This window comes from Cydia pomonella, chromosome 17 (assembly GCF_033807575.1).
Source record: "Cydia pomonella isolate Wapato2018A chromosome 17, ilCydPomo1, whole genome shotgun sequence".
NCBI lineage: Eukaryota > Metazoa > Arthropoda > Insecta > Lepidoptera > Tortricidae > Cydia > Cydia pomonella.
Window position 1 is genome coordinate 16,945,854 of NC_084719.1, and position 27,649 is coordinate 16,973,502.

Sequence of the window (27,649 nt, forward strand, 5' to 3'; positions counted from 1 at the left end):
AGTTTATTTTTTACAATAAATGAAAACCAAAAAAAGCGGCCAAGTGCGAGTCGGACTCGCCCATGAAGGGTTCCGTACCATTTATGACGTATTAAAAAAACTACTTACTAGATCTCGTAAAAACTAATTTTCCGTGGAAGTTTGCATGGTAATGTATATCATATATTTTTTTTAGTTTTATCATTCTGTTATTTTAGAAGTTACAGGGGGAGGGGGGGGACACATTTTACCACTTTGGAAGTGTCTCTCGCGCAAACTATTCAGTTTAGAAAAAAAATATATTAGAAACCTCAATATCATTTTTGAAGACCTATCCATAGATACCCCACACGTATGGGTTTGATGAAAAAATATTTTTTGACTTTCAGTTCTAAGTATGGGGAACCCCCAAAATGTATTGTTTTTTTTTTCTATTTTTGGGTAAAAATCTTAATGCGGTTCATAGAATACATCTACTTACCAAGTTTTAACAGTATAGTTTTTATAGTTTCGGAAAAAAGTGGCTGTGACATAAACGGACAGAGAGACGGACATGACGAATCTATAAGGGTTCCGTTTTTTGTCATTTGGAAATGAATTATACGTTATTTAGTTATCCGAAATTGATACCAATCATGACCTATTAGCTACACAGGGATTGCTATAATTTTTAGAATGGAGCCGGGCGGAACGTTACTTTAACCCCCCTCTCGGGCCCCAGAGGAAGAGCTCCCGAGGTCTCCCGATCTAAATCGTCTTACTTTGATATAAGGAACCACTTTACCAAGTTTCATGCTTTATTCAAGAAAAGTAAGGTTCGACCTCTTTTTGTCACTAAGAACCCATACTATACGCCATGAAATGTCCCTTTAACAGTCAAACTTCAACCAAAAATAAATCCACAGCAGTCCACAGGCAAAAACAAGTGGAGTGTGGTTGAATTAGCCACGAAATATTCTAAAATTGGTGACTATTCCTTGATTCCATCTAGTGCATGTCATAAAAATATTTGCTTTTTTGAACTTTAATGGCTATCCATAGAGTTAAAGAAGTATAACCGCCATGTGTGGTTTTGTATGTACTAGGGGGCTAAAGAAGACACCTTCTTACATATAGTTTGTATTCTTGTTTATGGGAAGGAGCTCAACATGCATACAGGCACATGCTATCCTGATGATAATAATGTATTCTGCCGGAGGACGGGAATAGCTCGATTACCTGGATCATTTCAAGTATTTTCATATTAAAGTGTTATTTTTAAGATCACTAAGCAAGCTTCCAGCATGATGATGATGTAATCCTGTTATCCCTCATTAGGGATATAGGGCTCGCAGAAGAATTTTCCATTTGTTGCGACCCTGAGCGGCTACTTACAGCTCTTTCCAGCCGAGTCCAGTTAGCCAGCCTCCTCCAGCATATTGGATCGATACAAAATATTTCATTTGTAAGTTGGGTATTTGATAGATAAGTAGGTTTGTAGGTTAGGTTAGGTAGGTGTTTGAAACTTTATTTATAAGATGTACATCATCATCATCATCCTGGACCTTTATCCCTATTTGGGGTCGGCCTTCCTTGTCCTAAGCCTCCAGGTGGCACGATTCCTGGTTAGGTTCTTGTCGATCTTTTGTACTATAACGTCTCTTTGGACCGTCGTCAACCAAGTGGCGGTGGGCCTTCCACGCTTCGTCGTCGGCAAGTTTAACGCTGTTTTGACGATATGGTCTTCGGGTCGTCTTTGTATAAGAACTTATGTACAACATGAAAGTAAATACTCTACTTGGATACTTGAACTTTTATTTCTAATTGCGAGTTTTTATACAAGTAATGTAATGTAATGTGTATAGATACTTATATAAAAGCAATTCTCTTTCATAAATTTTCTGAATAACAAAATAATGTATTTTAAAACGAGGTAGCAGCAGCATAATTAAAGCACGGCCCAAATTTCGAACAATAAAATCAACTTCGAATTTTATCGCGACGCAAAAACTTATCGGCTGTGCGTCATTAAAAAATAATTAATTTACGTCATCGACTGTCATTGAAAACTTTTATTAAAATAAATTACAGACGGGATTTTGTGGGGTGTAGTAACATCCATTACACTTTATTTCCATGGTGATAGAAATATCATCAAATATTTTATATTATCAGCGCTAGATCTGCTTGTCTGTGAAAAAAGTCGTATACAAGTTTTACGTACCCGATATGATGTTATAAAATACCAGAGTCATAGAGTTTCGTAAAATTAGACGGTAAGTCAAGTTCCAGCGAGAGATGACGGAAGATCGTGCGAAGCGCTGTGTCCGCCTCTACTACCGATGCGCGGTGATGATCATTTTCTGGACGACCTGTCTGGACTAGTAATGACCCTGGTAATGACCCTATGTAGCCGATGGTACCGGGTTCAAATTTTGGTAAATGCATTTATTCGTGTGTTGAGCACGGATATTTGTAATTTTTTATATATATCGTTGTCTAAGAACCCTCAACACAAGCCTTATTGAGCTTACTGTGGGACTTAGTCAATTTGTGTAATAATGTCCTATAATATGTATTACATCTATTTATTTCTTTATTTATTCTGGTTGTGCTTTACATATATCAATCGTACATAGATGTAAACTTGAAATCATTTGACAAAACGTTTTCAATAAATATTTCCGTTTTATAAATCAAACAATATCCAATTATGAAGATAATTTAAGTCTGTATTGCAAGTCCTCAGCGCCTCTCAAACGATACGTATTTTCTATTAAAGTTGAAATGTTTTCTTCCCCGAAGTATAAACAAGAGGTATAACATCTGTATTATTCTCTTAAATAAACGTTCTAAAACAATTTATTAAGAGAACAAAAGATAGAAACTCTGTTGTTTCGTATAAACACATGTCGCACAAACGTCACAATCATTTGTGGCGTATTCTCTAATATGCTTCAATTAAAATGAAACATGTCTGTGAGTTTCAGACAAACGACATTCAAATTGCTTAACACGAGAACACAATTTCCTTACATTTAAGTATTCGTTTCATTCATGCTTTTAATAAGGCAACATTTGTATCATAAAATGAAAGATAATTATCGTTTGACACGTGATGCTTACAAATGTGAGTGAACAGAATAAATACTAGCAGCTAGATACTGCTACAGTAAAACATACATACAAAACTGCCCAAGCTTAAACGAAGTTCTCCGCTTCGCTTGGAAGTGTAATAATTTATAATCAATTATGAATTGTACCTACACGTTTAATTATTATCATTTTGTTCTATAGGGATTATTATTTATAACATATGTTTCGTTATTTAGGTACTATAACTTTTTTAATTGATCTTTTTATCAAAACTAGCGACCCGTCCCGACTTCGTATGTGTTAAGAAGCAATACACCTAAACCTTCCTCGATAAACACTATCTGAGCGGATAGGTGCAAACCGCATGAAAATCCGTTTAGTAGTTTTTGAGTTTATCGCGAATTTACAGACAGACATACGGCCCGATTCGAGGAGTGAGATACGATAACGATAGTTATGGTTTAGATAAGTTCTCATTTATATATCGTTTGTATGTCGTATATTTGACAAAAGCAGTTCGATTCGGGCAACCAATGTCACTTTGATGTTAGAAATATCTTACTGGGATCATAAACGTCAATTTTGACATGTTTAGTTATCGATATTTTAAAGATCTTTCCAAGATCTTAAACGGGCCGATACGCGGCGGGAGACTTTGTTTTATAAAGTGTACCTATTGATCTTCAAAATCGGTATTTTTTTACAATCTTATTAAGTATTTAGTTTGTTGAATGAAAGAAAATAAATATTTAATATTTATTTTCTTTCGTGTCTACTATTGACTATTTGTAGGTATATTTAGACAGTATCGTTCACTTTAAGCCTATTTACGTTCACTTTGATGATTTACTTATTTGTAAATAAATGTGTAAACGTATTATGTCACTTTGATATAAAGTATCGGAATCACTAGAAACGTAGTGGTATTCTTTCCAACAAAATGTTTTTAGAATTATAATTTCTCTAAAAATACGGTAAGTATTCATGTTGCATGTATTCATGTTTTATTTTAAGCAAAAAATTTGAAACTTCGTCAAAAGGTATTTTTTTAAAGTTTTCATTTTTAAAAATTCATCCCCGAAGGGGGGTTAAAAGGGAATGAAAGTTTGTATGGGAATTAGGTTTTAGTTTTTTGCCCGGAAACTAAACTCGTGCAAATTGAGATATATTCTGTCTAACATAATATATATCAGTGCATCGAACAGGCATAAAATCGTAAGTAGTGTGTCATTATACGTTGAGAACCAAAGAGGTATTTACAAGGGTGCCTGTATTTACATCGGCAAGTGTACGTATTGCGCGTTTTTGCATTGATTGCCCCAGAGCAGTGAGCTGTATGCCGTGGTAGAGTAAAAATGTGGAAAGTACAGGTTTAAGGCTTCTGTTGAGATAAGTGGCTTCAGCTTCCTCGACACAAAAACGCACCACCCAACCGATTGCAAAGGTTGTCTACGTGGCACTTCCAATTTAGAGTGTCAATCAGAAACCCGAGGAACTTACTTTCTTCACACATGGGCAACGGAAAATTAGCCATGCATTTTCCGATGCCTATTTCGATCAAAAAACAACATAATAATATCCCATTTCCACGAACATAACCATGACTGCAATCGGTTGCAAGCATCATGAATTTTTGAGGCAAGGTGCTCATATGAGCTTGCGCTAACTAACTCAGTTGTGTCTTCCGCAAACAATACGGACAAGCCTGCTTCAATATTCAATGGTAGGTCATTTACAAATAACAAAAGTAAGGGACGAACCTTTGGGAATACCAATATTTATATATCCAACATCGGACTAGACTGACTTGCCGTCACTGAGTAATTTCACGACTTGTTTTCGGTCTGATAAGAATGAGGTAAACAGTATATGGGCCAAGCCTTTGATTTCGTATATTTTCAATTTGTGGAGCAGTAATTCGTGACGTCAAATACCTTTGGCAAGTTGCACTGCGGCAATCTTATCCTTATCGTCTAACCCTGTCATAATATAATCGAATATCCTGTATGTCGCGGTGGTTGTCGACATTTTTTGTCGGTAAGCGAATTGGTTTTCGGTGAGTATGTTTTTCTATTCTATATAAGTCATAAAGTGAAACGATAGGACGGATTCTACTATTTTAGAAATGGTGAGTACATTGTAATAGGCCTATAGTTATTGAATTCACACCTGTCACTCTTACTCTTGAAAATCACTTTTAAACATAGTATTTATGAGAATGACAAGTATGTTGCCAATATCTTTTAATATCGTTAGGAACTTAAAACTTCTTGAAAAGTATTGTATTAAAATAAAAATAAAGTAATTTCAGCGTTTTTGGAAATTCATCCTTTAAGGGGGTTAAAAAGGGGACGAACGTTTTAAGGTAGGAACTTGACACTTCGTAAAAAGGTGTTATATAAAATAGAAGAAGAGTGGTTCCAGCGTTTTTGAAAATTCATTCCTTATGGGGGTTAAAAGGGGGATGAAAATTTGTATGGGGATCAAGTTTTATATTAAGTTAGGAACTTGAAACTTCGTAATAAGACATTACTCATAAAATACGAGAAAAGGTAGGAACTTAAAACTTCGTAAAAAGGTGTTATATAAAATAGAAGAAAAGTGGTTCCAGCGTTTTTAAAAATTCATTCCTTATGGGGGTCAAAAGGGGGATGAAAATTTGTATGGGGATCATTGGGATCAAGTTTTATATTAAGTTAGGAACTTGAAACTACGTAATAAGACATTATTCATAAAACACGAGAAAAGTTATTTCAGTATTTTTGAAAATTCATCCCCTAATAGGGTTAGAACGGGGTTGAAAGTGTGTGTTAAGAAAATAAATAAATCCACGTGGACGAACTCGTAGGCAACAGCTAGTTAATAATAAGTAAATCAACTTTTAGCGAATGTCAAGGAAAGGAACTTATATCCCCAACACGCTGCCTTCAGCAAGCTGCACCCAGTAATTAGCTACTTTTGAACAATTTGAATATTATTTTAAACAATGTATTTCTACTCGTATCATTACGACAAAAGCTTAATATAATCAAATGGCCTACTTACGTACAAATCTTGGTTATTTCAGTAATTATAATATAAACATTTAGTTAATTTATTATTTTATTTCTAAAATACCCATGTCAAGCATTCGTAAAATAGAGCTTTATTTATAATGATTGGTCCTTTCTGAAGTAAATTCTTGGTTTACAAGTATAAATATAAATTGAAACTGTTACTTCTGACTGATTGTAATTATTTAATAGAAGTAAATGGACTACTTCAAAGAAAATTAAAGCTGTTGTAATTACAAGTGTTAAATAAATGAAAAATAGTAAAATAGTATAGTACCATAGTACCTAAATATAAACAAACTGTGATACTAACTACTTACCTTTTATTTTGCTACAGCCTTTTTAGGATCTATATATGTAACATATACTGGTATCTATAAAGATCTCTATCTATCTATCTAATTTGAATGTCAGATTTTAGTTTGCTCTGAGTTCCCCAACAGAATGCTCGCTACGGGAGGTACACTTGATGTTATCATAAGCATTTTTTTTACAACACTAGCCAGACCAACTTAAATTCTACCTTATTCAGTTGTCCTAACACTGTATTTTATTTGTTTACTTTGTAATTATTTCATTTCTCGATACATTTACTAAACTGTTTGAACTGACAATTATGTGCTAATCCTGTAAATTTTCTCAATTTTCCATTCCAGTTAATCTTCAGCAAAAAGCTGCCGGGTAGTCTTATTTGATTAAAGAAAATACTTAGTGATTATATATATATTTTAACATAATGTAACATGCTTACTTACTTCATGGATCAGCGACCCAAAATGAGTCTTAGTCTCCGACACGAATACACGCCATTTGTCGCGATCTTTTGCCATCTCCCACCAGTTATCGGCTTGGGTTAATGTAGCATTATATAACATATATTAGTTATACCTACCCTGAAACGAAGCCTGACTCCCGTTACAACATCTATATCTCTTTGCTAAAAAAATAAGATAAATCTATGTCTATCCGACACAAACGTCCACTGCTGAACTTTTAGGCCTCCCCTTTAAAGTGCGGTCCTGCGCAGATCTTACCTTCCGACTGGTAGCGACCCTTATAGTGCTCGCACACTGGCTATGCCAGGGGAACCATAACTGCCAGTGTAGGACCACCATTTATGAAGTCATATATCCACCTATCTTATATTGTGAAGGACCACAATGCATAGCACTTCATTATACGCATACAGTAATAATAATAAATATTGTCCCAGGTGGCGTGGATCCGCGCAGACGACCAGACCATCCTAACGTTGCACACGCGGCTAGTCACTCACAGCTCGCGGTACGCGGTCACTAACGACTCTCCGGGGTCTTGGCAGCTGCACATTCGACCTCTGAAGGTGGAGGACCGCGGTTGCTACATGTGCCAGATCAACACCAGCACGATGAAGAAGATGATCGGATGCGTCGATGTATTAGGTGAGAGGTTGTTAGGTAATTACCTGTAATTCGGCTAATAATAAAACGGAATTAGGTATTTTTTTAATATTCTTTTATATTATATGTAAAATACTCAAAATAAAGAAAGTAATAAATGGACATACTCGCTTTTAATAAAAATTGGTATGTACTTAAGAATTAGGAACCTATCTAAAATTCTTTACAGTAGGTACTTAAAATCGCATCAGTAAAAGTATTCAATTATAAACCCAAAACACGCCATCCAAAGTCGTCAGGAATGGCGGAATCTGCCGCACAAATAGAACAAAGCTGGAAAAACTGGCTCAATCTTCATGGACAAAGTGTGCCGCCGGTAAATCACCTCGAACATTCGATGCAGAACGAGCATGGACGTGAGAGGACGCCTATTACGGCACGTGACCATTCGGGACTCGCCGCTCTGCCTTATGTTGTAAGGAAAAAAGTTAAAAGTATTTTGATACCCATTCGAAACCTCGTTTCAGCTGTATGGCCCTCTAGAGGGCAATGCAATTTAGTGTAGTTTTGTTTCAACGGTGTCAAATTTAGTTGATGTTATTCGTTTTTCATTGGTCCCGTTGCGACTGGTTCATTGCTACGCACTACGTTAAACCAAATTTCTTAGTAAGGGATTATGTATTTTTATTGTTACGATATTTTTTAGATTACTATAGGTACATCTGATGTTGCGTATCACTACTTACCTACATTAGCCTACAAGCCCTCACCATATATCCATCACTTATAAGTTTAATATACGTCAATAGTTGAATCACACCTAAATTATATTACGAATACCAAAAAAATTCCGCATTTTTGCCACTCTAAACACTTCGGTTTGATCCTTAATCCAGACAGTAAACTCACTTTATTCGTTATAAAAGTCTTTACTGAGCCGTTACTCCATTTAAAAACCAAACGAATTGGCACATAAATCGTTTAGTAAAGACACCGCCGGCTCCGCCCAACCCACCACAAAGAGCTCATTAACACGTCAATGTGCGAGGATCGACCGCTTGGGCTATGTTAAGAAAATACCTCTTGAACAAAGTCTCTCTAAAGAAAATATGGAAAGTAAATATAATCTACGCCCGGGAAATAATTACACAGAGATTGTTAATATGATTACGTTGTCGAGAAATAGAATATGTAGTGTAAGAAGTTGATACAAGGTTATATTTATGTACCTATATTTCGCACGATATGTAGGTACTAGAATTATTCGAATAACACAACAAGCATTATTGAGGACCAGCAAAATAATAATTCTGTTTTATCAGACGAAAATAAACCTAATTTATTGTGGGTTTTAGAGAACGACGTAGGCAGACTTATCTGATTATTAGTGAATTAGTGCACATGATTTATACAAGTATATTAGTAAACTATTAGTTGTAACATCGATCATTACGCATGTTACGGATAATCTATGTTAATATCATGCGTTAACAATTTTTTGGTGGTAATTAGATATTTCAAAGGTTTATTTTTCATTGTTTTATACATAAAGACCTGAAAATTTATATTTTCTGTTAGTGGTCGTCTTGAGTCACGAAGAAGAAAAATAAAATCTATAATAGACTTATTCAAAGTGAACTTTATAATTTCTTCTTCAAAATGCGTTCACAACAACATTTTCACGTGTAAAGTAATAAAAAGAATTATTTAATTCCAGAGTTTGAAAAAAAACGAGCGAAATAAGCATGAATGTCCAATAAAATAAAAAACTCTCACAAGTGGTATAAAACATAAATATCTGTATAAATATACAAAAAAGACAGTAAAAAATACAAAGATCAAGTTGATAATCTTAAGGGTAGCGACAAACACAAAGGATAAGATGTATTTTGTGGCAACAATTTTTCGCTTTTTCCCGGTTAGTTTTAGAGTAAAATTTGTTCTGCGTGATCTACATATTTATCCTACAGAGTCAAGCAGATCAAAATGACGATGTATTTATTCTGAATGTTATATATCTTTTATAAAATCACCTCTAAAATATAAAACATTCCCGTGCCCCAGCGGTCGCTATTTACATTTGAGCCACTATCGCTGTCGGTAAAATGCCACGTACGGCGCGCGGCGTGTTAAAGGACACGGCTAGCGCGTGTCCAACACTACCCTTTTTACCCTTGACAAGACCCGCATATTTTTTTGCCTCGGCTCCTAGATGGAAGGCTGGAGTAGCCTGTCGTATGAATATTTGACTTAAATATGTGCCAAATTAAAACAGGTATGAGTTACTGAGTGTTACAAACTAACAATTTTACATGTTTAATAGGTACCGACCCCTAACATTTAAGGTCAGAGCACACCGGCTGCGTGTCATGTGCGTGCACTTGCGCGTCCGATTAAAATGTTGAAGCCGTGCACGCACACGTCACCCACGCGGTGTGCCGTCTCTCATAAGGATCTCATGTGCACGGGCTCGTAAAGGGGAAGTATACTAATGCTAAGTAATATATAAAATCAAAACTTATGTACTCGAAACAATATAAATTCTTGGCTTGATCAGTTTGCGTAGATCAATAATAAATGGATCCGAACTTTAATCGCTTTTATAAGTTAAGAATAATAAAAAAAAAAACTAAATTTGTCTAGATGTAAAAAATGAAACACAAATATTTTTCTACTTCCATACTTATGAATCACATGTTTAAACGGTGTGAAAACTATAGCTAACAACAATCAGATTTTTTTTTTATTCCAAACTACGTTACTTTCAAAGTTCGGTTACGACCCTATCCTTTGTAATTGAGATAAAATTACAAAACTTGGGTTTTTTTATAAACATAATAAGTGTAACAAAATAAGGTATCCCGTCGAAAAATTGCCAACAATGTTTTTTGAAGCATCCTAATACCTACGAAAATATACAAAATTACGCAATAAAAATATATTTTAGGCATTCAAAATACCGTATCGCGATCTATAAAACTTTTTCACAGTTTTTCTTCAGATCGGCATTTGGGCCGTGAGTTGGTAGAGCTATGGCACACTTTTCACTCACATTGTTTTCCTTTCGGGAGAATTTCGCTATTTTCGACGGCTTTCAACGACGTAGTGACCTATTTTTCTTTATTCCTTTTAAGAACGGAAACTTATTGTCACCGTTGTTAATAAATATAGGCAGGTACAAATTTCTATACAGGGGGGGTATCTTTTCTCTGCAGCTAACTGTACAGATCTTTAAACTTAAAATAAATATTAGTAGCTGGATTAAATGTAATGGTCGGCAATAAATAGTTCATTTCATGATAATCATGTTATGATGTACATACGTATATTACATTATATTTTCTTAAAAATATTCAAAACCTCATATTGAGTTTTTTGCTTCAGTGAGGTTTCATTATTCCATCCGATATTATTGGAGTTGTTGTGTATAAATTATACCGAAAACCACACAATTTTTCGAATTCCCATATTAGACGAAAAAATATTTTGATAAGTAATTTACCCAAGATGCAGTTCCATTTAATACAATCTATTCATCGCCTTTGATTATTTTCTGACAATGTAGCGATTCGCGTCACGAATACTCGATATTTTATTTTACCATTACATTATCTTGTCTCAGTTAAATCTATGAGAAGCTAAATTGCAGTTTATAATTTACTTATTTGAACATCAACGCAATTCATCTACGCCATATATTGATGGTACAAAATTTTAAAACTTTGAATACCTAATAATATTCCTTCCTATTTTTTTTCTAGTAATTAAATAATAATATAACTTTAAGTAATTAGATAAGGAGCTGATCAGAACCTTAATTTTAAAAATACTGATGATGATATAATCCTGTTATCCCTCATTAGGGACATAGGGCATAGGGCAGAAGAATTTTCCATTTGTCGCGATCCTAAGCGGCTACTTCTAGCTCTTTTCAGCCGAGTCTAGTTGAGCCAGCCTCCTTCTCAACTGATCGCCTCTATGTGGTACGAGGCCGCTCCGACCGTCTACTGCCAGTCGATTGCCAGTGGAGACCCTGCTTGGACAGGTGGTTTTCCGGTCTACGGAGCGCGTGTCCGATCCATCGCCATTTCCTTACAAGGATTTTCTGGCCTATAGGTTTCTGGTCAGTCATCTGTCACATTCTGACATTTAAGATAATTACTACCTTGAAAAACTGATACTAGCTTTTTTTATTAAATGCATCTGTAATGCAATGTCGATTAATATTTATCGTTTCATTTCTCATAATTAACTTTTATTTTGGATTGAAAACATACTATTAATTGGATATAATGTTGAATAACACTCCGAGTACATCTAGTCCTTTTTTCATTGAAAATACAACAGCAAAAAGGTACCGATTCCAAGTAACTGCAGCTTATATAACTTCACAGAATGAATAACTGGTTTGAATGAATAACTGAATGATGTCACTTGAAATATCCATCACATTAATTATTTAAATTAAAAGTTTATAAAACGAAAATAATAATTAACGTCATCTGAATTATTTAATTCTGACAACACTAACGGCAAGTGACATCATACTTCGTAGTTACAAAAATCTTAATAGTATTTGCTTACAACTAACAATACTTATACATATTTCCTAACACGATATTAAAATGTAAATATAAGCCATAAAAACGCTCCGGCTTGTAACGTTTGTGGCTATTGTTTTTTTTTGCAAGCCTGGTTTCAATAATGTAGATTGGATCACCGCCCAAATAAATCATAAGATTTCCGAGCGTAATTTGTGATTAAATTATGAGTCACAGTCTTTCATTTAGGCGCCCGGCCAGGATTTAACTTGCAATAATATTTATTAAAGATCCATATCACGAGATTTATGTTGTCCCAGCACAGGGAAAAAAAATAGGAATGTAACATTGTAACGTTGCCGGTGAAAATTTATTCCCTCACCTCCGTACAAGGCTCTCGGTACATAAATTATATTTCCACAGTTGGGGATCCCCATCCAACTTTTATAAAGTACGCGAATATCTTATCCGTTTAGGGAATTAAAGGAACTTAACCACTTGCTTAAATACTTTATCACTTTAACATCCACGCTTCGCTTCAGGAGCTTATTTCGGTTTAATTTCTAAAGTTACCAAAGTAACAAGTCTGCTTTGTGTTAGTTCAAATGGCTGAGTCAATTATGAAGTATTTGGTTCTTCCATTCGACTGGTCGAACGTATGCGTTATGAATACGTATGAGGCGATCGGAATATTGTAATTACCACATTATGGACTCCGCTCACTGTTGGCAATGTGATTTATGTGGTTCCCGCTAAAACATGGTCTCAAAATGCTATCGTCAACGCATGTACAAGCTGACTTTCTTGAATCTCTGAACCTCTAAAATATTTCATTGAACCATTTCTTTCTTCAACAGTTCCACCAAACATCGTAGATGAAGGCACCAGTGGCGATCTAGTGGCGAGAGAGGGGGAAGATGTGAGCCTCTCCTGCATGGCCGAAGGTCGGCCTCACCCACGCATACTGTGGCGAAGGGAAGACGGCACCAACATTCAGCTGAGGGATGAGACGGGGGAGCTACATAAAGGTACAAATAACATTAAATTCGAGGTATTTTTCGTGAGAAACCCAAGGCCGAGACTCATAATACATTCTGCTGCGACGATAGGACGGCATTACTCTCCAGCTGAAAGTTCATCAGCAATAGGGCCAGCTTACTATGTATTTTATTAGTTAGTCGGTTCAATTAACTTATAGTTCATGAGTGTTTCAAAATTCAATTATATGTTTTTATTAACGAGATCAAATACCCCTCCAGGGCAAAAATAGATGGTTTCTCGTTTCTACACACAAACCGTCTCTGCACCAAACTTTCACGAAGATTACCCTCCTCAGCGGAAAACAATGCCACGAGCTACGGCGTAGCACGTAAATTCTCGATATTTGTCAGTAGCTTTTTGCTTTTAAAAACTTTGTCAGGAAACCTGCAATTGTAAAAGAAAATTCACTAGTATAAAGTAAAACGTACAACCCAGAATAAACCTATTCATTTCGTTCGTTTTATTCAGCTTCGTTATTTCATCTGCGTCTATCATATTCTCCACCAACTAAGCAACCGTACACTTTTTCCAAAACCCAAAGCATTGTTCTACACAACAACGTATACTTTAATTAATGTTTTACGTGCACGAGCTGCGGACCGATTGTTGCTCCCTCACTAGAATATTTGGTGCGTATGAATATTCATCAAACAATTCTTTGGCAGACACTGCAGCGCCTGAAATTAGGGAGGCGGAAGTTTTTAATAAATGGTTGTGACAGTTTCGATTTACTGTACCGGAGGGCTTTGTATCCACTTTGCTATTACTTTAATTTATAATTCTTTGTTTTCTGCGAATCTGATTTGGGTACAAATTATGTACTTACATCAACAACCGAAGGAAAATGTAAGTACTGTGCCTGTATAGAGAAAGTCGAGATCTCTATTTGTGTTTTGATGTAAATGTCACAACAACATTATTAAAGCAGCAATAAATGTGAAGAAAGAGGTTATTATCTACACGTTTGTATTTTTATTTGTCAATGTACCCTGTTGGTTATTGGTATTTTTTAAATACAGTTGAATGCTAAAGTCATTTTTTAAATCTTGGTTGTAACACGCCTTAGCCATGAACCATTCCAATCGTGAATTTACAATACCTAGCTTTTTACTTATAATATATAGTTAATTTATACTCGTGATATGTTAATAAGTTTAATAACACTGACAATCCCATGAGATTTGTACCTTAACTTTTGAACTGCCTTTATTGAAACAAAATTAATATAAAGTTAGACCAATTCAGCTAGTATTATTGATTCAATTTCCACATTGTAGAACTTGATGTGACAAAATGGATACAATTTTTCCTCCACTTATTATTAAATGATAGCCGCCGCCAAAAATTAGTTTTCAGTTTATATCAATAATATTGTAGCATTTTTTAAATGCTTAAAACACAAACATTGGTAATCTAAATGCCACAAATTTACTAAGTCTATTAAACCAGCCCAGAACTTTATTAAATGCAATTCCTCTCAATCTTGCAAACCGGACAATCTCCTGAACTTGCATAATTGACGATGTTGCAACGTCGCCATCTCATTAACATTTGAAGATGGCTCGTAAATTCAGTCGCTTACGCTAATTTCCAGTCGCTAGGAATATGCACACCTAGTGTTCTCACCTTATCTTAGCGCTAGTTGCATCATGAAGGTATATCCCAATTAGGACTGCAGCAGCATTTGCTATTGCAGCATTACAGCAGCGGGAAGCAGTCACTGTCAATTCCGTACACGGCGGGAAGAAGTTGATAACTCGAGATATAAAATTGAAGAAATTTGAACTTAAAATAGTATTACATAAGGTTCTTCCCGCCGTATACCGAATTAATTTTATACATTGAGTTGCAGTCATCGCTGCATTGCTATCGTGATTGCCATATTCTTTTACCCCGAGTGTGAAGGTTAAAGGTCCCTACTACGAGGCGTGATTATTTCCGTCCAAGTTATAACAAGAAGAATGTTTCATAAGAAAGTCGTAAAAAGCGAGAGAGGTTGTCTCTGGACAAATAAAATATACAAAAAAAATACGTTGTTTATGCAATATACAGTTATTTTATATTATGATAAAAACTGTGAGTTTGAGGATATTTTTAATAGCAGCAATAACAATGTGTTTCTTTTTCAGTGGACATGTTCATGGGTCCCAACCTCAACCTGACGAAGGTGGAGCGACGACAGATGGGAGCGTATCTCTGCATCGCGTCCAATGACGTCCCGCCTTCAGTATCCAAGCGCATCATGCTTAATGTTAATTGTAAGTCAAGTTGTTTATGTATTAAGTCGAAAATATTTATAAAACTTGTAATTTTGCTTTAGTATCAAATTAATGGTCAATAAATTTGATTATTTGGTTCATAATTTTTTGGGCTTAAAAACAGTTATTTATTTTGTTATTTGTGGCCACTAACTGAACACTATTTTAACTGACACTGGATCAAACCGAGCCTGCTATAAATAGAACTTGTTTCCTGACATATACATATATTTTTTTTAAATGCAGCGAGTTTTATGTAGGTAATTATGTAATAAATAATAAAATATTGCCGCGCAATAAATTCCTCATAAAATTATTATGTTCATAAAATATATGTCTTAACTAATTCTACTGAATTTATTTGAAATAATATTCATGCTACAACAATATTGGGATGCATTTATGTATCCTATTGCACATAATACAACATAACAGCAACGTCCATTAGCCTGAAAATCATATTAAGCTACAATAATATTACAGCGAACTATAATGGAATTCAACATGGCACGCTCCGAATTTCCGGATCAACTCTTAAGTGCGTTTAAAATAAGTTCTTGTCCACAGTTGCCCCTTCAATAGTGGTGGCGACAAAGGTAATAGGAGTGCCGACTGGGTCTCAAACGAGGCTGGAGTGCTTCGTCGAGGCCTACCCTCAGGCCATAAACTATTGGCTAAAGAGCGGCCAGGAAATGATACTTTCGGGGTAAGTGTGCATCAATTAGTTTCTTAGTTTTGTCAGACTTGAGAAACATCGGGCCGCAACGGGAATCCGTTAAAACGTTTTGCATGTCTGTTGAAAACTGTTTATTTTTATCATATGTTTATCTTAGACCATTGTTTCGTGGATAAGATGTTTGCAAGCTGTTGAAGTTTTTTGTGACGTTACATACCTTGTGTTCAACGTTTAATAATATTTTCTCGAAAAACGAATCCCAGGTATAAGCATCTACATAGATACAACTTTAAACGATAGAATTTATTTATTTCTAATACGACGCTGTACGTAGAGAACGATATCAACCGAAAACTACGCTTTACGTGGCGTTTATGCCATATTTGTATTCCTCTCTCTAACTGCAATTGCAATTTAATTTTATCGCGCCAATGTGACAATCTCCTCACAATCGAATTGTTTCAGAGGGAGACACAACCTCAGCGATGACCGCGCTCTGCCGTACCAGACACGAATGGTGCTCAACATCTCAGACTTCAGAAGCGAAGATGCCGGTACCTACACCTGTGTGTCTACCAATACTATGGGCAAAACGGAAGGCACTATCAGACTTTATGGTATGAGATTTTCTTACCTAATTAACGCATAGGCATATAGTAGAGTTTAAAAATATCTAGGTTTTACTCTTCTTCCTCCCGTTGTCCCGGCATTTTGCCACGGCTCATGGGACCCTGGGGCCCGCTTCGCAACTAATCCCGAGAATTGGCGTAGGCACTAGTTTTTACGAAAGCGACTGCCATCTGACCTTCCAACCCAGAGGGTAAACTAGGCCTTATTGGGATTAGTCCGGTTTCCTCACGACGTTTTCCTTCAACGAAAAGCGACCGGTAAAATATCAAATGATATTTCGTACCTACATAAGTTCAGAAAAACTCATTGGTACGAGCCGGGGTTTGAACCCGCGACCTCCGAATTGCAGATCGCACGCTCTTACCGCTAGGCCACCAGCGCTTCTAGGTTTTACTAAAATAATTTATATTCATATTTTAAGGCCCTAGGTTTTCGCGCTTCTATTTAGGTTTTACAAAAAAAAAATATATATACATATTTTAAGTCCCTCTGTTAGCCATAGCCAACAGATCTGTTTTCGTGTTTCTTAACAAGAAATGGACTAAAATGTTAATAACTGATATTGGAAATAAATGTATGGCTACTTTTTATGGAGAATTAAACTAATGCAATGGACATAAGGTGTTTTCATGAAATTAATATATTATATCATCGTAATGTTAATTTCAATTGTAAATAACCTCCTTTGTTTGTCTATTTTGATTAATTTCATTTTGCTTTCCCGTAAAATTATAAGAGAGCCATTGTTCTAAAATATGTAAGACTCTAATTAGGTTATGTTCAGGTGTTAATTATCTATAATTACGAGGCTTTTAAGTAATAAGCTGAAGTGAATAGTATTTTAATAAACCCATTGTGTATTATTTCACGGGATAAAATATGTAAATATTTTAAATTAAATATGCACTGTGATAGCCTTTTCTATGTTATTTTGTTGTTGTTTTTTGGACAGAAATAAAAATAACTACAACATCAACCACGACGACGACAACAACAACAACGACGACAACGACAACTACAACAACGACGACGACTCCGCCGCCGACAACCACGGAATACTTCCCGTCTCGTGAGTATTTGTGGTTAGACTTGCTTAAATGTAAATAATAAATAACTACAATAACAACCACGACCACGGCAACAACAACGATGACAACTACAACAATGACGACAACTCCGCCGTCGACAACCACAGAACGCGTCCCATCTCGTGAGTATTAGTGGTAGACTGTACTTAGGGCATTCCATGAACTTTCCTGTACAAACGCATTTTTTGATATGGGAGGCAAACGAGCAGCCGAATCACCTGATTGTAAGTGATTACCGTTGCCCATAGACACTCGCAACACCAGAAGGGTTCTAAGTGCTTTGCCAGCCTTTAAGAGTGCTCTTTATTGGGTACATTTTTCAAAGTATCAAGTCGATGATTATTTTCCTGAGCATTTTTTAAATCCACTGAGAGAAAAAAATACTTTATTCAAATGCAAATTGGTTGACAATACAACATCAATTTAGTTTTAATATTAGTGTTCACGCTCATATATACATAATACGCTCACTGAACGGTTCATTTACACATATCTTACAATATCATTACCTATACAATTTTGCAATCAAAATGCCTTGTTTCAGGATACGTGGTACCTTTGCAGCCGGCGGAGCAAAAGCACACGCAAGCTCAAGACGCAACCACTTACGGTAAATACATGTGGTACAACGTACTTAATAAGATTAACGAGGCTTAATTATGTATATGACTAGATTACTGTGCCCTTACAGTCTGTATTGTGAGCTCACTTATCATTTATCTTTATTGGTCTCATATCATTTAGATTATTAAAACTTTATAAAAATTGTAGTCCACCAAATTGTACCTTCAAAATTATAAATCAATGCTTTGTCTATTAAGAGCAGATTTTGTAAAAAAAAATTACATACCTACTTAATTTCTTTCTATTTTTTAAGTTTTTTTTTAAATATTCGTTTTAAGTTTTAAGCCACAGGTATTGTGTATGTAAAAAATCTGCTACCATCTACGGGATAGCGAATGGAAAAAACGCTTTGCAAAATTTAAAAAGTCAAAGGTCTCCAGGCAAACTAATGGAATCGAATTTGATAAGTCACAAGCGCTATCAGTTATAATTTTTATTACGAGTCCCGTAATTTGACCTATGTAAGATGCTGTTTAAAAAAAACTTCGAAACGAAATTGATTAAGAAAAAATAATATAGTAATAAATACTCGTTTAACCACCAGACCGCAGTTAACTTGCGTTGTCGCGCGCGACTCCATACTTAAAGTCGCGCTTGACCTACGGAGTCGCGCGCAACAAAGCAAGTCATCCTAAGCGATCAAAGTAATCAAAGTCTTTCAGATCATCGGCTCCCACAAATAATCTTTGTTTGTTTAGATACAATGCAAAATGTCATCGAGCAGTCCGTCCTCGACAACAATTGGCTGCCGACTGCCGAGTCCACGGGCTCCAGAGCCCACCAGGCCCTGCCGCTGCCGACCCTGGCCGCCTTCATAGCGCTTCCCCACTTCAACTGTATTATACATAGTAGTCTCCAAATATTATACACAATACTCTCTAAAACTAACGTGCAACACAACGCAAGATGATAAGGTTAATAGCCGTTGGGAAATCAGTGTCAATTTTACATTTTACAATTTAGATAGTTGTTATTTAGATAATATCTGGAGAATACATGAATTGATTGTGGATATTAGTGTTTCTGTTTGGTTGTCATTTGCAAACAATTTTGAAATTCCAGTAATAACCAGTATAAGGTAAACGTCCCAGTGCTCGACATGCTAATGCCCAAATAACACTCTGCTGTCACCTCTATTTCTAGGTACTTGTATTGGGACAGTGACGAGCATCAGGCCGTCTACCTAACTGTTATTTAACAATACAAAACACTTCATGAGAATTCATAGTAATTGAAATTCATTGAAAATCAGGTTTGGCAAAAGTATCTACCGTATACCTTAACTTCACCGTTGGTGTCCAACTTCGCCCAAGTAAAATATTATAATAATAATTACACAAAGAAATAAATATCCAAATAAAAATACAAAATAAAAATTATTCAAGAGTAAAATAACTTACTTTGCGCACCTTTAAAAGCTCCATTTACCTTGAAATCAAACTACAGGATAATAAAATTACTTGGTTTATTTTAAAATATCAATTCCACTAACATAATATGAATAAAAAATATGTTACCTACGCTTAAATTACTTATGGACAAGTAATTTAAGCATATAATACTGTTGGCTGCCCGTTGCCGGGCATGTATTCGTAATAGTAATAATAAATATCAGTGTTTACTTTTAGCAACAGAAAAACTTATGACGGCTATGTAAGTTTAAGATTAAAATGTTCCTTAAACCAAATCCAAAGAGTTAATTAAAAAGAATGTAATTACCCAGTTGTCACTGCAAGTGACAGTTAATCAGCTGTTCGTTTCGGGCCAATTAAATTTCTTGCGGCGTGCATCAGCATTTTAAACAAGTAACAGTTAAAATTACTCTCAATTATGGTTAAAATTATTTAAGATAAACTTAAGAATATTATATAAATACAGATTTATTCGTCGAATGGAGTTCACGTATCCATCAGGTTTAGGTCGTCTCAAATAGTTTTAACCATACAATTAATTACCTTTTACCTTTTCTCAAACTTGTAAATCATGACTTACTTCAAATTTGGTCCGGAAATACTACGTATCCGGTGCGATGAGCGAAGATATGTAAAGCTATTTAATACAGAATTTGTAAAGCAACCTCCTTTTGTTTTTTAATGCCAAATTGTGACAACGTCTTGGCATTCAATTATCAAATAGTAGATTCATAATTAATTTTTATCTGTGTAAACCTAGGAATAAAACAAATTTACAACATTTTTTTATTATTGCAAGTTTGAAAAAATCACTATACAAATCTTGACGCGAAACGGGGTTGCTGGCCGCGTATCCTTATCCTATCCGTCTGTATCTACTTGGCCTGCAACCCGTCGTTTCCCGGCCTTTATAGTAATGTACTAATTACTAAACTGTATAAAAATAAATATTTTCCATAATGAAATATGAAAAGCTAGTCAGTTTTTACCTAAGCATATCAATAACAATGTATAAATCAATGATACATAAAATATTGTTAATGTACATAATAATATATAAATAATTAATATACTTTAATGTTTTTTTTTTTTGAATGAAGCAATGTTGCAAATTTGTTTTCATTTATTTACTGTATATTTGCAACGTTATTTAAATATTAATTATATAGGCGGGATTAACTATTGTTTACCAATTAATTACATACTAAAAAATTACAGACTTCAAAAGCATATTCTACTTTGCAATTAATGAGCAAATAAATTGGAAATATATCTCAATATTGGTGTTCGAATATGTCCATTAATGTGCGAACTAATATGTTTTCTATTTAAGTTAATAAAACAATAACTGTTTTGAATTTCGGCTTGTCATGTTTGTAAGCGTTATTTAGTTTTAGGGAAATGTTATGTAAATATTGCAAGCTTAGAATTACATTTTATTACATTATAGTCTAGGCCAGTATTACTTTAGAGTAAGTTTATAAAATAAGCTAAGAATGTAAATAGTAATATGATTAAAACCAATTTGTAAATTATTAGTTTTATTTATGTGCAAAAGCGATAGAGATGCAAAGAGACGAACGATCGCAGTGATTCTCAGTAGCAGTGTTGGCCGAAATGTTAATGCGATTGACCGTTAACTATTATAAACTGAACCGTACACTTTAACCGTCCGTTACCATATACGGTTCAATTTCTAATGGTAACTGGTCAATTGCAATTAGCGTTCGGCCAACACTGCACAGAAGCTACCTAGCCCCAAAGTGCCCCAAACTAAAGCTTGTACCATGGGTACTTAGGCGACGATAAACATTACTTTAAGTTTATATAGATAAATACATACTCGTACTTACATACGTAGAAAACACCCATGACTCAGGAACTGCGTTCATCAGTTTCATCGCACAGATAAAACCCCTTACCGGGATTCGACATACTCGTACTTATATACGTCGAAAACACCCATGACTCAGGAACTGCGTTCATCAGTTTCATCACACAGATAAATGCCCTTACCGGGATTCGACATACTCCTACTCATATACGTAGAAAACACCCATGACTCAGGAACTGCGTTCATCAGTTTCATCACACAGATAAATACCCTAACCCGGATTCGACATACTCGTACTTATATACGTAGAAAATACCCATGACTCAGGAACTGTATTCACCAGTTTCATCACACACATAAAAGCCCTTACCGGGATTCGAGATACTCGTACTTATATACGTAGAAAATACCCATGACTCAGGAACTGCGTTCATCAGTTTCATCACACAGATAAATGCCCTTACCGGGATTCGACATACTCGTACTTATATACGTCGAAAACACCCATGACTCGGGAACTGCGTTCATCAGTTTCATCACACAGATAAATGAATGCCCTTACCGGGATTCGACATACTCATACTTTATATACGTAGAAAATACTCATGACTCAGGAACTGCGTTCATCAGTTTCATCACACAGATAAATGCCCTTACCGGGATTCGACATACTCGTACTTTATATACGTAGAAAATACCCATTACTCAGGAACTGCATTCATCAGTTTCATCACACAGATAAATGCCCTTACCGGGATTCGACATACTCAATGACATCAATGACTCAGGAACTATGTTCATCAGTTCTGTGTTTCATCACACAGATGAAAGCCCTTACCGGGATTCGAACCCGGGACCATCGGCTTGATAGCCAGGGTCACTAGGTCACTACCCACTAGGCCAGACCGATCCTCTATGTTAGCGAATGTCATTTTGATACTACTAAGGCACTCGTGGTAAGGCTACTGGGCATATGAAGTTGCCGCCCAGATTTATGTTGGTAAATATTCCATTGTTTCCTGGTTACATTCTTAATATGTTCTGTTCTGAATACCTGCTATACGTTTGTTTACCTATAAGTACACCTTCATTAATTGTACTTACTTATTTACTACACATTAAGCATGCAGTTGAGCGGAGTGATGCATTTGCACCACGCATAAACTTTTTTTAACAAGTTTCAGTGGTGTAGTTTTAATTTATTTGTGTAATTTGTTGTGATATAACTAAATACACAAAAAATTATAATAATAAAATTCAACCGGGATATGTCTCGCCTAGTAGTAGTAGGGGAAACTGGGGAGGGTTGATCACCCCTTTTGATTTTAGACTAAATTTTTTAAACTATTAGCAGTATTGAAAAGCTTTATAGACCATACGATTTAGAATTTATCTATTTATGAATACTTTGAATTAGAACAGAATTGTGCAACAATTTAGACCATTATTTAAAGACATGCCATAATGTAGACTTTTACCATGTGTCCCCTGTATAAGGGAGACATGTTTACCCCTGGTTGGGAGCCTTGGTCCTGGGGGATCAAGTCTCCCAGGTTCTGGGGACACATGGTAAACAGATTTTTACCGTGTCTCCCCATACCAGATTCTCACAGATTATATAGCCCGAATCGGAACTAGCAATGCATCTAGAATTAGGTAAACACACAACGAACATATATATACTGTATCTTCCATACTTAGCATTTATATTTCCTCCAATAAGATGTCTTGATGCGAAAGGGATCAAGTCTCCCATGCTTGGGGACACATGGTAAATAGATTTTAAGTGACAATGCCATACTTTGAGGGTTGATTTCACGTTAATTTATTGAGTTGATCAACAGGAATTTAATCTATTAAGAAATCAAACACATAATGATCCGTATCTTTCAATTTTTAAGAAGAAACTAGTTATATTTTCGAAAAAAGAACACCAAACTGGTAATCAATTTTACAGTACATATGGTGCTACTTTTCCCCCATAGTGTGTAAATTAGCACATTATGTAACTATGTCGAAAATTTAAAGGGTCATATGTACTGTAAAACGTTGTAGGATACATGTGCGAATACGTAATTCGTAACTCGTGTAAAATTTCCTATTTTTCGCACTTGTATCGTAAATAACTATTGCGCCATCAAAAAATCAAAAAGAAGTAGCAAACATAAAATTTCTTCTAACAAGTACACTTGTCTGTAGAATAATAATTAAAAAAAGTTTAATTGTTTATAAACAAACTTCCAAACAATCATAATGATTACTGTAAATTGCTCTTATTAATCATTACCACATTTGGAGACTCAAGTAACAAGCTAACTATAATCTCAAAAGTTTTAACAGTCTAGAAATGCCTAATTTGCGCAATTAAACATCTAAGTAATAATCAACAACAATAGCTAATACTTAGCTATATTATATTAATCAGTCTTCATCAAAAATAAGTTACTATTTGGCTTTAAGCACTTTAATGGTAATACCAGCTAATACTTCTGATACAGCATTTTTTAATATTTCCTTCTCTATCAGTATTCTTTGTTTTTAACCTTCTCTGGTCGTATATTTTCGACGCATGATTTTCTAAAACAATAAAAAATTACAGCATTATGAAACGTTTTGTTCATTACTAAGTAGACTTGATCCCTTTAGGGGTGCCATGATCCCGGGATCATGTCTCCCCCAAAGAAAAAGTCGAAGTCTCCCCATACATACTCAGGTTATAAAACATGGCGTGATCGAAACTTACGTTCGCGTATTTCAATGAAATCAAAGTTAATTAACACTTCAATAAACAACAAATAGAATAATCATACTCACTAACAGCATTTCTATCACATTTTACTTAATAAATCCAGTTAAAACTTACCGAAAATTAAATACAGCACGCAGCAAATTTTTCATAGTCCGCCACTTGCAAACCACTGACTTGTTCCAAACGGCGCCATGACAGAACGTGAAGTTAGGAACGAATTAATGAGTGTTGCTAGCGTAAAAAACTGTATGACGTCTGGTTAAACTTGAAATGAAGATTACCAAGTGTCCCCTAGGGATCGACCCTCCCCACCTTCCCCTAGCCTAAAATAAGCTCAAGAAATTGGGAAATATTTTTATAGTTAGTTTTAAGAGGGTAGTATACCACTTGTCTTGATCGTCCATACAAGAAGAGAAAACGTTTTTCCACTTTAAAATATTTTCCATTTTCCATGATTTTTAGTTAGTTATTGACACAACGAAAAACTAGGTTAATAGGTTTTCATTTCTTTCCAAAAAAGCGAAACCTAGAATAATTATATTATGCTAAAGTGATCGACATCAAAAGTGATTTGTTAAAGATTTAGTTAGTGAAAACCGTTTTCTCTCGAAATCTCACAGAAAAAAATACCGTTATTTCGTTTTATTAGATTCGAAAAGCTATTCGTCAATCTTAAAGAGTTTTGCGTTAACTGATCAATTTATTTTGTTTTACTTATTTACTTAAAAACATACATAACGACCTGGAGTTTGCTTGGCGACCTAATCTCAACAACGTTATGAAATATATAACAATAGGTAACGCCCTCAACCAAATAAAACATTCGACTCGACAATGGAGGGATCACTTCAACCTGATGGTGTCATATTTGCACATGGACAATAAAAGCGCTTGACATAAGACACACTTAAGATGAAAACATTTTGTCACAATTTGTTGTATATCAAATATAGCTATGCCCATACGTTTGATTTTTTTCGAATTTTTAGTTAATATTAATGTCATAGCGAAAAACTGATTTCATACAAATTTTTAAATGCTCCTAAACTCCTAATTTAAACATTAGTATGAAATTTGTTTTTCGCTCCTAATTTAAATAATTATAAAAAAATTAAAAAATAGATATGGTTTATAGACATGAAATTATGTAAAGATATTTTCCATAATGTCAAAATCCAGAGAGGAAAATGGGGTCTACGTTTGTATGGAGAAACGGCCGCCCCCTTTCCTCTCAAAAGACACGACTCAACTATTAGAAGCGAGTTGAGACCACACAGTTATATCATGTGCTTTCAAAACACTTTAGTCAACAAGCTATTGTTGCCAAAAGTACACTCCATCCACAGCTACAACATGAGACAATCTAAGAAGCGCAAATAATAATACAATGTTTACTACACTCATGGATAAGCTACGTCCCGCTTCGAAGAATGATTAAGACACGTTTAAGATCTTGGAAAGATCTTTAAAAGTTCGATAGTTAACGACATGTCAAAATTGACGTTTATTTCGATTCCGCTGTGATCCCAATAAGATACGATATTTTTCTAACGTTAAAGTGACATTGGTTGCCCGAATCGAGCTGCTTCTGTCAATTATACGACATACAAACGATATCTAAATGAGAACTTATCTAAACCAGAACTTATCTCATTCTTCGAATCTCGCCGCTAGTTCTATAAAAAGTTCAACCTTCTAAAAAACAGTTCTGTAACTAGAGGACCGCAGGGTGCATAGCCAATATGCCAATCGTTAACGCTCCGTAGCAAACGAAACGCATCTGTCACTGTCGCAGTAATATGGAAGAGTGATAGAGAGAGATGACTATGCTATGCTACGGTGCTTTTTTACCATAGTGCAATAAACGATTATGATTATGATTAAGCACGCAGGTGTGAAACGTGCTTATGTCACTGTCGAATAGCAGCTAAAGTATTCCTGCCGTCACTCATACAAAAATATTATGTATTTATGTATTTCTATGGTGTTGCTTATGTCCATGGGCGATGATGACCGCTTCCCATCAGACGGCTCGTCTGCTCGTTTGCTGACTATGCTAACATAAAAAAAAAGTACTGAAATACCAATTTATACACGGTGTAACATGAGGAAACCGAAAGATTTTAACAGTGTATTATTTGTCCATTTACCTCTCCCTCCCTGGCTCTACTATGCGTATACAAACACTACAACAGTACAAATCAATATGTAAACAGGCCCTAAGGCAAGTGTACACAGGGCTTTATCAGAGAAAAATAAATCATTGATGATCTCCAAAATAAGGTCAATTAGAGTACCAGTTTCTATGAGCAAGTTACTTAATTTAAGCTCAGGAATAAACCCTTAAACTTAACGGACTTTAAAAAACCGGTGTATAACAGGAGGCCAATTCAAAATTACATTGTGACTTCATTCAGATGTCACTTTGATGTCACAATGAAAGTTGGCCTCTAGTTCAAAGAGTTCGAGGGTTTTTTTTATGGTAGAGGAGGCAAACGAGCAGACGGATCACCTGATGGTAAGCGATTACCGCCGCCCATGGACACCTGCAACACCAGAGGGGTTGTAAGTGCGTTGCCGGCCTTTAAGATGGGAGTACGCTCTTTTCTTGAAGGTTTGAAGGTCGTATCGGTCCGGAAATACTGCAGGCGACAGTTCATTCCACAGTTTAGCAGTGCGATGGTATAGCATAATAATAATATAATATAGTCTAGCACCAATGTTGTCAATACAAAAAGGCAGCAAAACCATTCAGACGCGATTGTAGTCTGTAAGTAAATCTGCAGCCACTCACTCTTCATTTCCTTATCGAGCACTTACCCTACGTGGTTACTATGGCAGCCTTTTCGCTGAGATCATTGAACTAGATGGGTTTCTTTGATGTTTATTTCTTTAGATTATTTTATTTGATTATTGACGACGAAGCACGCTTTTAAACAATCATTTAAGCTAACGATCAAAGTGAAATGTCACTCAAATTTTCTTTCAGTTCGTCTTTTTTGCCAGAGGTTATGCCCGCAGCGTTTTACTGATAATAATTTAGTGAACACTTTGTCTGTTTAAGAAAGAGGTATCTCAGTTTTTTTTTTTGCAATATTATCGCGATTGATATTAATATATCATATTAATTGCTAAGTGAAATTGAGTGTATACCTATTACCATTTTAATTAGTACAAAGACAGAATTCGAACGGTTAAAAACTGCATATGCCTTTATGTATTTCATTATTCAAGCTTTGTTTAGAATCACTTTCTTGGACACATTTTTATAGAAGTGCTTTGTAGATTGTATTTGCTCCTTAGCCTTAGC

General features: G+C 35.3%; 1 protein-coding gene across 1 annotated transcript in view; it reads left to right on the plus strand.

Annotated features, from left to right (window-relative positions):
* Positions 1-21,288, plus strand: part of LOC133526902 (lachesin-like) — a 129,633-nt gene extending 108,345 nt beyond the window's left edge. The window contains exons 4-11 of the mRNA XM_061863751.1: positions 7,321-7,528; positions 12,885-13,055; positions 15,198-15,326; positions 15,894-16,032; positions 16,468-16,619; positions 17,585-17,701; positions 18,265-18,330; positions 19,043-21,288. Coding sequence (XP_061719735.1) covers positions 7,321-7,528; positions 12,885-13,055; positions 15,198-15,326; positions 15,894-16,032; positions 16,468-16,619; positions 17,585-17,701; positions 18,265-18,330; positions 19,043-19,254 — 1,194 coding nt within the window. The 3' untranslated portion in view covers positions 19,255-21,288. The remainder of the gene's footprint in view (positions 1-7,320; positions 7,529-12,884; positions 13,056-15,197; positions 15,327-15,893; positions 16,033-16,467; positions 16,620-17,584; positions 17,702-18,264; positions 18,331-19,042) is intronic.
* The last annotated feature ends 6,361 nt before the right edge of the window (positions 21,289-27,649 follow it).